Source organism: Dermochelys coriacea, chromosome 3 (genome assembly GCF_009764565.3).
Source record: "Dermochelys coriacea isolate rDerCor1 chromosome 3, rDerCor1.pri.v4, whole genome shotgun sequence".
NCBI lineage: Eukaryota > Metazoa > Chordata > Testudines > Dermochelyidae > Dermochelys > Dermochelys coriacea.
The window spans coordinates 147,001,878-147,016,938 of NC_050070.1; the positions used below are offsets into that span (position 1 = coordinate 147,001,878).

A 15,061-nucleotide genomic window follows, 5' to 3' on the forward strand; every position below is an offset into this window, starting at 1 on the left:
GATGGCTATGAAATGCGCGAGGCCCCCTAACACATAATTTAATATTACAACAAAGTCCAGCAGTATTAAAATAATCATTATAACAAGAACACTGCCAGGCACCTACAAACACTCTTTCCCCATCTTTTTTTGTTCTGTCCTCTCAAAAATCCAGTCAAACAGATGACTTTTGCAGGATGTTTAACTGGTTGAATTTAGTCTGTGTTTGATTTCCTGTCTTCTTAAAATAAAAAACAAATGCATAACATTTTGACTTCACAATCTTTCTAGAATTTCTCTGTCTTATCTGAATTCTCTAGCTTTGCTTTATCTCATATAGAGTAAATAGCAGAAGCTGCTTTTTTGTCTAGAACTTCTAATTAAGTTTTTTCTCATGTGACAGGTAAAACAATTAGGCTGAAAAAATTCTAGTGATACTATTGGAGTTATTTTTCAACTTAGTAACCCTGCATTGAAAGAAATAAATTACTTAGTAATTGTATTTCTTAGGAGAAGAAAATAATTTATCTATTCTGAAAAGAAGTTTGGATGTTTAAAGTGTCATAATAATTTTTAGTAGTTAAATACTAATCAGAATGGGCACATTTTACACACACGTTCTGCTAATCTGAGTCATGACTGATCAGTTAACTGCACCCACAGGGCCATCAAAGCGGCTGATGACTCTGATTTTTGGTATCTTCACTCATCCCCTTATATAATCCTGGAAAGTGCATCACAGCCCCAGTTTGAAACTCTTACAATGCTTCAAACCCTAAATGACCATAAACGTATAAAAGCTGTGTACAAGAATGGGGAAAATTCCAGATTAGAACATCTTTTGTTAAATTTAAATGGCCTGTTCTCATACGCAACCACTGTTCCAGTCTGGACTCATGACTGATGGGGAATAGCAAGCAGTTCAAATACCAATTTTTAAGATCCAATTTGGAAAACAGCTCCTCTATTTGATTAGGAAAATGAATTCCACATTTTTACGAGGAAGTCTGACAGTTTTCTAGTATTGATCCTCATGTAAACATGCAACACATGGCTGGTAACAAAACCACTGGGAGTTCATCCTCACTGTTCACCTGTAATGAACTGTTTTCTTAATTCTGCTCTGATCCCTTCCACAAAAATAGTTTTTTGTCTGGTGAAAAAAAATTTCCTGGAACCTAACCCCCCCATTTATATTAATTCTGATGGGGAAATTGGATTCGCTTAACATCATTTTGCTTAAAGTCGCATTTTCAGGAACATAAATACAACATTAAGCAAGGAGTTACTATATAAACATACCCAAAATGTTCTCAGACATTAGTCTATCTGGCATGTAGATGGTTCTTTCAAAGGATTATTAATGGAGGATTAGATCTTTTTAAACAATCTGTTCAGGCAGGCTTTGATGTTGCAATGCCTTGGAGCCATTTGCTGCTATCATTAACCATTCTTGTATAAGAATTCCAACTTCATCCCTGAATTTCAAAGTAAAATGTTTTACCTGCTTTTTTGAAGGTAGTCTCTCTTCATTAGAAATGTTGAGGATTTCTTGTTCAAGATCAAGACCAGAACAACAGTGAGGATTTTGGGGCAACATGCCGCTTTCTAGAAGCACAGACGTATGTTTAGTGATAACTGACCTGATTTCTTATAATTGATTCTAGTCTTAGCTATTTTGATAAATACAAGACAGATTACTTGTTGTTAAAGTTGAGTCAAGAAATGAAATACAGAAAAAAATAAGTGTTAATTGCATCATGAAGTTATGTTAAAATCAAATTACTTTTTTGTTTCGCTAGGGACCTATATTTTCCCTAAAAGAGTGGGCAGGGCTATTATATGATAATGGCATGTTGTGCAGCTCTGTGTGAAGTCTTGATAATACTGAATCTTGTCAATTTAATTAGCTGACTCCCGAATATTGTTTCTCAAGCAGAAAAATAGTTCTCTACTAAAAGTCCTTATTAAGTGGCTATCATCTTCAGTGAACCCTGATATCCAGGCACAATTTGCACTCTTGATAAAAAAGCAGAGAAGGGAATACTTAAAAAATATGAAAGTATTCAGGCCAGCACATCTGGCTGATATGCATATTAAGGGTATTAGATAACATGAGAAAGCTCTCGCAGTTATTGTTGAGAAGTTGTTTAGAACTAAGGATTGGAGGAGAAAATAAAAATATAACAATTTTAGCAATGCCATTTTCAGTACCTAGTGGTATAATGGAACAAACATTGAGAGATAGAGAGAGATGTGTTCATCTATAGGTAAATGGAATACTAAGCGACAAATAGCATATGTTTGTAAAGAACAGATCTTGCCAAATGTCATTGCTTTTTTGATAGAATCAAAAAATTAGTTGGGGTGAATAGAGAGATTTGCTGGATTTCATTAAAGCATTTTTATACAAAGTGTCAAGTTCTCTCAAATATGGTTGAGCACTGACATGTTGATTATCAACTTTGTGGAGGACTACACACAGGTAATAACTACTGTGTTGAGTTGGGAAGTCTGATAGGGTTTTCTTGAACTTACTATATTGTTTGGTCTTTAATAGCTTCATCACTGGTATGGTTGAGTGGGTAGAACAACATGCTAATGAATTGGGAAAGACAGCTTAGTCTACTGCCTGCGGCACTGGGCAAGGACTTGGGCGACCTGAGTTCTGTTGCCAGCTCTGCCACTGATCTTCTGTGTGACCTAGGCCAGGTCACTTCTCTTTTCTATGCCTTTGTTTTTCTTTTCCCCCTTTGCCTGTCTTGTCTAAATAAACTGAGATCTTCAGGGCAGGTACTCTATCTGATTGTGTATGTGTACAGCACTTAGTACAATAGGACCTGATTTTGGATAGGACCTCGAGGCACTATAATGCTACAAATGATAAATAAGAATTTTGAAGTTGGTACTAAATTAGGTGTTGAGAACTAATAAAGCAGAAAGGCTAAAAATAGTATGAAATAGAGGGAGGAATTAATAAATTGAGCACTAACTGGTAAAAATGCCAGGTAATGCATCTAAGTGAGTGGATGGGAAGATCCTCAAAGGTACCAATGCCAAAAGAGACCTAGAACAAATTAGATGTGAATGTGTAATGAAGTAAAATAGCTAAAAAGGCCAGTCAGCTTGGATCTGTTTCCACTGAGGCATCACATTATGCAGGGGGGGAAGGGATGATTTAGTGGATATCTGTGTTTGGTATCAAAATACTTTGCATTGTGTTTGCCATTCAAAGAAGTCTTTAAAACTGATGTTAAATATAAATTTACTTTAAAAATATGACTTCAGCTTATCCTCATAGCCAAGACCCTTCATTCCAGTGATGAATTATGTAGTTCTTCTTCGAATCCTCTCTAAAATGTGTACCTCTTCAGAGGCAAGTTACCCAAAACTAGACCCACAGTTCCAGACAGGGTCTTTTCATGGTATTGCACAATGGAATAATTATTTCCCTTGTTTTGTTCATACTATTTTTGATGCAGTCTAAAATCCTTTTGGTCTTCTTTGTCACAATTCACCATTTGTTTCCATCCTTATGTAGTTGGTAATGAAAGGGGCTTAGTGATTTATATTTAGTACATTGTAATTCATTATCCAGCAAGATATGGGTCAATGTATGCTTTTTAGATTGAATTTCACATTAGTAATTATTTCCAATCAGACATTATCTAGGCTGCATTCCAGATGTGTTTAAATATTTCTGAATGTGATTGAGAGACAAGGTGGATGAAAAGAAAAGGAGTACTTGTGGCATCTTAGAGACTAACAAATTTATTAGAGCATAAGCTTTCGTGAGCTACAGCTCACTTCATCGGATGCATTTGGTGGAAAAAACAGAGGAGAGATATATATACACACACACAGAGAACATGAAACAATGGGTTTATCATACACACTGTAAGGAGAGTGATCACTTAAGATAAGCCATCACCAACAGCAGGGGGGGGAAAGGAGGAAAACCTTCCATGGTGACAAGCAGGTAGGCTAATTCCAGCAGTTAACAAGAATATCAGAGGAACCGTGGGGGGTGGGGTGGGGGGGAGAAATACCATGGGGAAATAGTTTTACTTTGTGTAATGACTCATCCATTCCCAGTCTCTATTCAAGCCTAAGTTAATTGTATCCAGTTTGCAAATTAATTCCAATTCAGCAGTCTCTCGTTGGAGTCTGTTTTTGAAGCTTTTTTGTTGAAGTATAGCCACTCTTAGGTCTGTGATCGAGTGACCAGAGAGATTGAAGTGTTCTCCAACTGGTTTTTGAATGTTATAATTCTTGACGTCTGATTTGTGTCCATTCATTCTTTTACGTAGAGACTGTCCAGTTTGGCCAATGTACATGGCAGAGGGGCATTGCTGGCACATGATGGCATATATCACATTGGTAGATGCGCAGGTGAACGAGCCTCTGATAGTGTGGCTGATGTGATTAGGCCCTATGATGGTATCCCCTGAATAGATATGTGGACAGAGTTGGCAACGGGCTTTGTTGCAAGGATAGGTTCCTGGGTTAGTGGTTCTGTTGTGTGGTGTGTGGTTGCTGGTGAGTATTAGCTTCAGACTGGGGGGCTGTCTGTAAGCAAGGACTGGTCTGTCTCCCAAGATCTGAGAGAGCGATGGCTCGTCCTTCAGGATAGGTTGTAGATCCTTGATGATGCGTTGGAGAGGTTTTAGTTGGGGGCTGAAGGTGATGGCTAGTGGCATTCTGTTGTTTTCTTTGTTGGGCCTGTCCTGTAGTAGGTGACTTCCGGGTACTCTTCTGGCTCTGTCAATCTGTTTCTTCACTTCAGCAGGTGGGTATTGTAGTTGTAGGAATGCATGATAGAGATCTTGTAGGTGTTTGTCTCTGTCTGAGGGGTTGGAGCAAATGCGGTTATATCGTAGCGCTTGGCTGTAGACAATGGATCGAGTGGTATGATCTGGATGAAAGCTAGAGGCATGTAGGTAGGAATAGCGGTCAGTAGATTTCCGATATAGGGTGGTGTTTATGTGACCATTGCTTATTAGCACCGTAGTGTCCAGGAAGTGGATCTCTTGTGTGGACTGGTCCAGGCTGAGGTTGATGGTGGGATGGAAATTGTTGAAATCATGGTGGAATTCCTCAAGAGCTTCTTTTCCATGGGTCCAGATGATGAAGATGTCATCAATGTAGCGCAAGTAGAGTAGGGGCATTAGGGGACGAGAGCTGAGGAAGCGTTGTTCTAAGTCAGCCATAAAAATGTTGGCATACTGTGGGGCCATGCGGGTACCCATCGCGGTGCCGCTGATTTGAAGGTATACATTGTCACCAAATGTGAAATAGTTATGGGTCAGGACAAAGTCACAAAGTTCTGCCACCAGGTTAGCCGTGACAGTATCGGGGATACTGTTCCTGACGGCTTGTAGTCCATCTTTGTGTGGAATGTTGGTGTAGAGGGCTTCTACATCCATAGTGGCTAGGATGGTGTTTTTAGGAAGATCACCAATGGACTGTAGTTTCCTCAGGAAATCGGTGGTGTCTCGAAGATAGCTGGGAGTGCTGGTAACGAATGGCCTGAGGAGGGAGTCTACATAGCCAGACAATCCTGCTGTCAGGGTGCCAATGCCTGAGATGATGGGGCGTCCAGGATTTCCAGGTTTATGGATCTTGGGTAGCAGATAGAATACCCCAGGTCAGGGCTCCAGGGGTGTGTCTGTGCGGATTTGTTCTTGTGCTTTTTCAGGGAGTTTCTTGAGCAAATGCTGTAGTTTCTTTTGGTAACTCTCAGTGGGATCAGAGGGTAATGGCTTGTAGAAAGTGGTGTTGGAGAGCTGCCTAGTAGCCTCTTGTTCATACTCCGACCTATTCATGATGACGACAGCACCTCCTTTGTCAGCCTTTTTGATTATGATGTCAGAGTTGTTTCTGAGGCTGTGGATGGCACTGTGTTCTGCATGGCTGAGGTTATGGGGTAAGCGATGCTGCTTTTCCACAATTTCAGCTCGTGCACGTCGGCGGAAGCAGTCTATGTAGAAATCCAGGCTGCTGTTTCGACCTTCAGGAGGAGTCCACCCAGAATCCTTCTTTTTGTAGTGTTGGCAGGAAGGTCTCTGTGGGTTAATATGTTGGTCAGAGGTGTGTTGGAAATATTCCTTGAGTCTGAGACGTCGAAAATAGGATTCTAGGTCACCACAGAACTGTATCATGTTCGTGGGGGTAGAGGGGCAAAAGGAGAGGCCCCGAGATAGGACAGATTCTTCTGCTGGGCTAAGAGTATAGTTGGATAGATTAACAATATTGCTGGGTGGGTTACGGGAACCATTGTTGTGGCCCCTTGTGGCATATAGTAGTTTAGATAGCTTAGTGTCCTTTTTCTTTTGTAGAGAAGCAAAGTGTGTTTTGTAAATGGCTTGTCTAGTTTTTGTAAAGTCCAGCCACGAGGAAGGTTGGTTCTTTATGAGAGTATCTTAGAACAACGCTTCCTCAGCTCTCGTCCCCTAATGCCCCTACTCTACTTGCGCTACATTGATGACATCTTCATCATCTGGACCCATGGAAAAGAAGCTCTTGAGGAATTCCACCATGATTTCAACAATTTCCATCCCACCATCAACCTCAGCCTGGACCAGTCCACACAAGAGATCCACTTCCTGGACACTACGGTGCTAATAAGCAATGGTCACATAAACACCACCCTATATCGGAAATCTACTGACCGCTATTCCTACCTACATGCCTCTAGCTTTCATCCAGATCATACCACTCGATCCATTGTCTACAGCCAAGCGCTACGATATAACTGCATTTGCTCCAACCCCTCAGACAGAGACAAACACCTACAAGATCTCTATCATGCATTCCTACAACTACAATACCCACCTGCTGAAGTGAAGAAACAGATTGACAGAGCCAGAAGAGTACCCAGAAGTCACCTACTACAGGACAGGCCCAATAAAGAAAACAACAGAACGCCACTAGCCATCACCTTCAGCCCCCAACTAAAACCTCTCCAACGCATCATCAAGGATCTACAACCTATCCTGAAGGACGAGCCATCACTCTCACAGATCTTGGGAGACAGACCAGTCCTTGCTTACAGACAGCCCCCCAATCTGAAGCTAATACTCACCAGCAACCACACACCACACAACAGAACCACTAACCCAGGAACCTATCCTTGCAACAAAGCCCGTTGCCAACTCTGTCCACATATCTATTCAGGGGATACCATCATAGGGCCTAATCACATCAGCCACACTATCAGAGGCTCGTTCACCTGCGCATCTACCAATGTGATATATGCCATCATGTGCCAGCAATGCCCCTCTGCCATGTACATTGGCCAAACTGGACAGTCTCTACGTAAAAGAATGAATGGACACAAATCAGACGTCAAGAATTATAACGTTCAAAAACCAGTTGGAGAACACTTCAATCTCTCTGGTCACTCGATCACAGACCTAAGAGTGGCTATACTTCAACAAAAAAAGCTTCAAAAACAGACTCCAACGAGAGACTGCTGAATTGGAATTAATTTGCAAACTGGATACAATTAACTTAGGCTTGAATAGAGACTGGGAATGGATGAGTCATTACACATAGTAAAACTATTTCCCCATGGTATTTCTCCCTCCCACCCCACCCCCCACTGTTCCTCTGATATTCTTGTTAACTGCTGGAATTAGCCTACCTGCTTGTCACCATGAAAGGTTTTCCTCCTTTCCCCCCCCTGCTGTTGGTGATGGCTTATCTTAAGTGATCACTCTCCTTACAGTGTGTATGATAAACCCATTGTTTCATGTTCTCTGTGTGTGTGTATATAAATCTCTCCTCTGTTTTTTCCACCAAATGCATCCGATGAAGTGAGCTGTAGCTCACGAAAGCTTATGCTCTAATAAATTTGTTAGTCTCTAAGGTGCCACAAGTACTCCTTTTCTTTTTGCGAATACAGACTAACACGGCTGCTACTCTGAAAGGTGGATGAAGTAATTTATTATTTTGGACCATTTTCTATTGTTGAAAGAGACAAGCTTTCAAGCTTACACAGAGCTGCTCTTCAGGTCTGGGACAGATACTCTTAAGTATATCTGCCCTGCAATAGACACCTGCAGCTGGGCCATGCCAGCTGACTCAGGCTTGTGGGTCTCAAGCTAAGGGGCTGTTTAATTGTGGCATAGAGGTCCAGGCTTGGACTGGACCCCAGGTTCTAAGATCCTGTGAAATGGGAGGATCCCAGAGCTTGGGCTGCAGCCTGGGCCCACACACCTACACCATAGTTAAATAGGTCCTTAGCCCTAGCCCTGCAAACCCAAGTCAGCTGGCATGGGCCATGCATGGTTCTCTAATTGCGGTGTAGACGTATCCAAAGTGTCACAGCTAAATACAAGGTGAAACAGATTGTTTAACATATGTAATTAACACATATTGTAAGAGAAGTGATGAAGTGGCCAGTTAACATCCCTGCAATCATAAAACAAAAAAGGTGGGTTTAGTGAGTTACAGATTGTTCTAATAAGCCATAAATACCATGTCTTTATTAAATCCATGATTTTCAGTATGTAGCAAAGTTATGAATATAAGCTCCCAGGCTTGTCGTTTGAAGGTGGTGTGCAGGTGTTGTGAATATGTTTAACGCTTGAAAACCATAATAGCCATGTTTCAATCCCAAGACAGAATGAAGGAAGCAGAAGTCTGAGATGTTAATGATCTGAAGGAGAGGGATGTATTTAGTGTCAGGAAAAATCTATATTAATGAATCAAGGCCAAGATTTTAAATTTTTCAGTTAAATAAAAGTATACCATCGGTTTGAAATTGGAAATTTCAAATAATGAGTTAAAAGTATTTTTGGGTGGTATACCTTCTCCAGTTAATCTCCCAATTTTTGTGGTTTTAAAAAATTTTTCTTTAAAAAAAATTCTTCTCATATTATCATGTGAAAGACCAACAAAAGCAGGGGAAATAATGAAACTAACTGTTTAGTTTGTGCATTTTACAGCACTTTGTGCAAACTGCAGAGCAGAGATTAATGTATTTTCTGTAATCTCTGCTAGTGAGTGTTCTTGGGTGTTACTTGCAATAATAGTAGGTACAAAATGTTCAGATAAGTATGATTAAATTAATCATGTCCCTTTAATATTCTCACAGCAGCCTTCACTCTGCCTACTTGCATACACAGTATGCATTACAATACTGTAATCTCATTGCATGATCACATAATGGGATGCTATTCAGTAAATATTACATCATTATACACAAAGGAATAAAACTTCTGTAATTGGTGAGAATATAGTATGTAGTATTTTTCATTATTGTGTGGCATGATCGTATATAGACTTTGTTGAAATACATGAATACAAGGGCCAAAGATAAATTTGCTGATGGCCATGTGTAAAAACCTAAATAGATATCTATAGCTTGAATCTTTTGATTTGTTAAATTAAATCTCTAGCCTTAAAAGTACATTACAGTAGGTTTTTTGCACACATTATATATTACCATTATGATAAACTCATCTATGAAAGCCAGTTAGGTTTGCTTATTCTTGACACAGACTTTTATAAATATAGATAATACTTTCCTATTTGAAAAATTACTTTATTAAGTCCATATGGATGCTTAACCAGAGTAAGCTCCTTTTTAAAATGTTCCATTCTTACAGTAACACAAACTGACTGGCTAAAAACTTGTAACTAATCTGAGTATTCTTGCCTCATTGCCCATAAATGAAAAAATAGTAGTTATGACTTAAGGTAGTTCAAGAAAAATATTGCTACACATACCGCCAAGTAAAATGGAAGAAAATGTGTGTATTTGTCTTTTTGGCAATTTAAATAGTTTTTAATTATTCTTCTGACCCCCAACTATTTAGATTGTGGAAGTGGTATGATTTCCCATCTTTGAACTTGTTTTTTTTATCCCACACCAGATCTTCTAAGTTACCAATAAGGACTGAAACTGATTTTTTGTTTTATATTAAAAAGCAAAAATGTAACTGTCAGTGTTTTTATTTTTAAATTTTGAAAGTGTTTCTGATCATGAGAATTTATTTTCTTATCTTTATTATTTAAAGTTTTTGTGTTTCTTTGTTACACCTGACTTCTTTATTTGCTTTTGTGTTGTGCTAGCATTGGTTTGAAAGCTGGATTGCTCTGAGGTTTGTGTCTTTTAGATTTGAAACAGGAATGAGAAACGTGAAGGACATGTCTTCCCATTTTACATGATTCACAGGGTACACACATCAAGCTTAGAATTGTCATCTGAAATTTTCAGTACATATTTTAATATTTCGCTGCATGGTAGCACTTCCACTTTTTCTTGAATGTTCCATGACATTATAGTTAATTCCTCAGGTTAGAAAGCTTGTAAAGTGTAAAAACGTCATTGTTTAAGACATGATCTTTATTTAACTCATTTCTGTGTAATATTAGTTAGTGATAGCATTTTTTGTCATAAAATTTTCTTTTGGGAAGAGACTTGCAGTTAAATCATCTATTTCAATTCTGGATTTTATTTACTGCTTTTAGAGTATAGAACTAAGCATTCTTCATGTTTGTTTACTGTACCCTGCAATCTGTTTATGCACACTGTGTTCAATGACGTTTATGCATGTATATTTGTGGTTCTTTTGCAGTTCTGTGTCCGACATGAAAAATGCTGCTTCGCTTCCGAAGTAACCATGCTCCTTCCTGTGACGAGAAGCTTTCCAGAGATAGTTCATAGTATTTTCTTTTCATTTGGCACTGTATCTAAACCTGTATGTATTTACTTTCCATGTCTGTTTGGATTTTTGGATCATACAGTAGGCCTTTTAGGCACGATAGAACTTGCGCACTTTTCATTTGATGGTGCAATGTGCTTGAGCATAGAACAAACATTGTACAGTTTTACTTACAAGCTTTGGTTTGGGTTTTTAAAATCTATTTTACATTGTGTAATATGTAGTAATCCCTCCCACATATTTCACTGTTGGGGAAAGAAAACTAAACTTTAAATACTGTAAATAAAATAAGCCTATAATTTTAATTAATCTGCAGTTAAAAAAAAAAACAAAAAACAAAACCTCTGTTCTTATCTCAAACATGCAAAAGGGATCATAGCCAAGCCTGCCCTGAAGAATTCCATTGAAGTTCTTCAGTGGACGCTCCAAAACAGTGATAGTGGGAACTGGCACTGAACACTTTTTTTAAAAAAAAAAAAAAACAAAAAAAAAAAAAACAAAACAGTAACTTAGATTAAAACTATAATACTGTATTGTTCAGACATTGAACAAATGTTCTGATGCTCTTCAGGAAGAAGAATCAGTGTGTCTGCTCCCTTTACTTGCTACCTGATTTACATAAATATGAAAATATTAAAAATTCTTCAGTTCATCACTCTTATTTTTTCTGTTGGTTCAGTTTTTAATAATTGTCTATTGAGACCTGATATGTTCCCTCATTACTTCTGTCATTTTAATACTCATATTAAATATTTGGTGTTAGGATAATATTTTATAGGCTGCAGTATGTAAACAAATTTTTTAAGATGCTGAGTGTCCTTTAAATTATGTGTAGTGTTTGAGAAATGGTCATTCTCGTTTCCAAGAATGTTATGTTGAAATTTTCATTGTCATGTACTTATAAGGCATCCTACAGATCTGGCTCTTGTAACTCCCTGTCTGTCATGATATTATACCTATACCTAGGTGTCATTGATGGGAACATATTTTATAAATCACATTAAATATCTTTGCTAGTCTTAGAGTAAGTCCAGTGGTGTGAAAAGAGAAGTAAATGCCAATAGAAAGAAAGAAAGAGAAAGTGACTGTTTTTAGGTTTGATTCCTTATTTATTATATGTTTATACTTATAGAAGCCCCCCCAGAGCCAGCCACTGTACCAATACACAGGAAGATACAATCCTGAAGAGCTTATAATCAAACATTTTTCACAAGAATTTGTTTGTTCCTTTATCTTAAAATCTTAGAGATGAAGAATCTGTTTGAGAATAATTTCCACAATGTAATAATTTTAAGAATCTGCTTATTAGTAGCAGATACTATGAGTTCTTCCACTTGATTAGCAGAGCACATTAATTATGAACATGGCACTCTGTCGCTCAGTAATGCACTTTTCCTCTAGATTCAGTTACAGTATTATAATTGAACTTCAGTATTATATGTCCGTTGTGCCTGTCTTTTTTTCAGAATATTCAGAACTCAGAATTTATAGCCATTACACCACTTGGTCAGCAGTGGACAACCTGCTTGGGCAGGATAATGGTTAAGTATTATTTCACCTGTCAGTGAGATGCTCCTTCTGATCTGCTTAAATGGTTAAGTTTCTGTGAAGAGATTCTTGCCTGTATTATTCTTTTTCTTTAATAGTTCCTCTATAAAGAAAAACATTGTTTCCTCTGCTGATATGTTGTGAATTCAACATGGCATTCCTTGTGTTTTTTTTGCTGAATGTGGTGTTTTTCTGTAGAATTTTTTTAACCTATTGCCTTCTAGTTTTCAACTAAGAAATAATCCTATTCCATTATTTCATAGATTCATAGATACTAAGGTCGATAGGGACCATTCTGATCATCTAATCCGACCTCCTGCACAGCGCAGGCCACAGAATCTCACCCACCCTCTCCTACGAAAAACCTCACCTATGTCTGAGCTATTGAAGTCCTCAAATTATGGTTTAAAGACTTCAAGGAGCGGAGAAGCCTCCCTCAAGTCACCCATGCCCCATGCTACAGAGGAAGGTGAAAAACCTCCAGGGCCTCTCCAATCTGCCCTGGAGGAAAATTCCTTCCCAACCCCAAATATGGCGATCAGCTAAACCCTGAGCATATGGGCAAGATTCACCAGCCAGATACTACAGAAAATTCTTTCCTCGGTAACTCAGATCCCATCCATCTAATATCCCATCTCAGGGGATTAGTCCTATTTACCCTGAATATTTAAAGATCAGTTACTTACCAAAATCACATTATCCCATCATACCATCTCCTCCATAAACTTATCAAGTAGAATCTTAAAACCAGATAGATCTTTTGCCCCCACTGCTTCCCTTGGAAGGCTATTCCAAAACTTCACTCCTCTGATGGTTAGAAACCTTCATCTGATTTCAAGTCTAAACTTCCCAATGACCAGTTTATACCCATTTGTTCTTGTGTCCACATTGGTGCTGAGCTGAAATAATTCCTCTCCCTCTCATGTATTTATCCCTCTGATATATTTATAGAGAGCAATCATATCTCCCCTCAACCTTCTTTTAGTTAGGCTAAACAAGCCAAGCTCCTTAAGTCTCCTTTCGTAAGACAAGTTTTCCATTCCTCGGATCATCCTAGTAGCCCTTCTCTGTACCTGCTCCAGTTTGAATTCATCCTTTTTAAACATGGGAGACCAGAACTGCACACAGTATTCTAGGTGAGGTCTCACCAGTGCCTTGTATAATGGTACTAAAACCTCCGTATCCCTACTGGAAATGCCTCTTCTGATGTATCCCAAAACCGCATTAGCTTTTTTCACAGCCATATCACATTGGCAGCTCATAGTCATCCTATGATCAACCAATACTCCAAGGTCCTTTCAGTATAGAAACTGAGAAACAACAGATCAGTGGCTTCAAACCTGCTGAGAACCATTATTTATCTTCAAGCCAGTTCTATTCAAAGGTGCTTCCTGGTGCTGTCTAATCCTAAAATGAATGCCTCACAATAAGGTTCAATCCTGCAAGGTATTGAGCATTCTAGCCTTGAACTAGCAAAGAACTTAAGACAGTGATTTCTGTGGGACTCCTTATGTCCTTAAAGTTACAGAGGCTTAAGTGGATCAGGGCCAGATTGCTCAGCATCTTGCAGTAATAGAACCCATTAGTGCTTGGCATTCCTCTGTGCATTCAGTGAGACCAACTCTAGAACAGTGCTGCTTTTTCAAGGAAGAAGTTCTCAAAAACAGTAGAATTGAATGGTGGCCATACTGGGAGCTGTAATTTTTGGTAGAGCTGAATTATCACATACAGTTCAGACTTGACTTCCACATTGCCTCATCAGTCTCAAAGGCATGAAGTCCGATGCATTGGAGTCAAGGTGCCAGGTAGATCTTTCACTGTGCTCCCTGCATGTCATTCATCAACATTCAGATGCAGGCAAAATTTCCCTCAAAGCAAATGTGTAGATTTGTATGCAATGTAGGGATGTTCAAATCTATGTACAATTATTATTATTATTTCCATACTTTTTAAAATAGTTTGTTCTGGGGGAGGCTTATGGAATTTTCCACTGTAGCCATCACTTTGCCATTTGTGATGCCAAGTGATTGCAGAGTATCCTATTTCTAACATTTCTTTGGGACACTTAAACTAAATTACATTGTAGGCTTTTTTAACTAATATTTTGGTATTTTTGTATTGTTTTCTTTATTGTAGCAACTGAAAATTTAGTGACATTGTATGTCTGAGAATTGAGGTGATTGTTTAATATAGTAATGATTCTGGGGATTGCAACTACTGGGCTTGTTTTGCTGAATACAATATTGGGAGCCACTACAGAGGTCTGTGTGCCCGATCCTGAACCACTGAAGTCAGTGGTTGCAGGATCAAGCCCTATAAGGGGGAGAAGCGAAGAGGACTTTTAGCTGGAAAGGAGGGACAGAGGTGTGTCCTGATTTACTGCGTTTCTCCGTGGATGAGAAAGGGAGATGCAGAGAACCACAATACTCTACCCATCTCCTTTACCACAGAAGAGGAAAAGTTTCCCCATGACTTGACCATTCCCTGGCCCTCTGCTGAGTTAGGAATGAGGGGAGAAATGTCCCCATGAGCTTTTTCCCCTCTTTAAATAGGTAGAAGAGAAAAATGCTCTCAAGTTACCCTGTGTACCCCTACTCCTGGGGTGGGAAAGGGAGGTAAGAGATGATAGATAACAAGGATAAGGGGAGGATTAGCTAAGAAGAATGTGTTGGGGAGAGTGGAGACAGAACAGGGAATGCAGGATGCTAGGAAACATGGGAGAAGAGGAGAAAAGAAATGGAACATGGGTAGTAGAAAAATCAAAAAAGCATTGGGGGAAAAAATAGAATTGAAATAATAGTCTTAGCATTTAACACTGTAGGAAAACAGACATTGCCAAAAAAGTGCAAAGGATATACCAA

The 15,061-nt window shown here is 38.9% G+C and overlaps 1 protein-coding gene across 3 annotated transcripts in view; it reads left to right on the top strand.

The window, feature by feature from the left end:
* FEZ2 (fasciculation and elongation protein zeta 2) overlaps positions 1-10,995 on the top strand; it is a 59,960-nt gene extending 48,965 nt beyond the window's left edge. For 2 of the 3 annotated variants that reach the window (XM_043511498.1, XM_038396668.2), the window contains 2 exons: positions 1,498-1,601; positions 10,566-10,995. In XM_043511498.1, coding sequence (XP_043367433.1) covers positions 1,498-1,562 — 65 coding nt within the window. In that variant the 3' untranslated portion in view covers positions 1,563-1,601; positions 10,566-10,995. The remainder of the gene's footprint in view (positions 1-1,497; positions 1,602-10,565) is intronic. The other variant, XM_038396669.2, reaches the window with a different exon arrangement.
* The last annotated feature ends 4,066 nt before the right edge of the window (positions 10,996-15,061 follow it).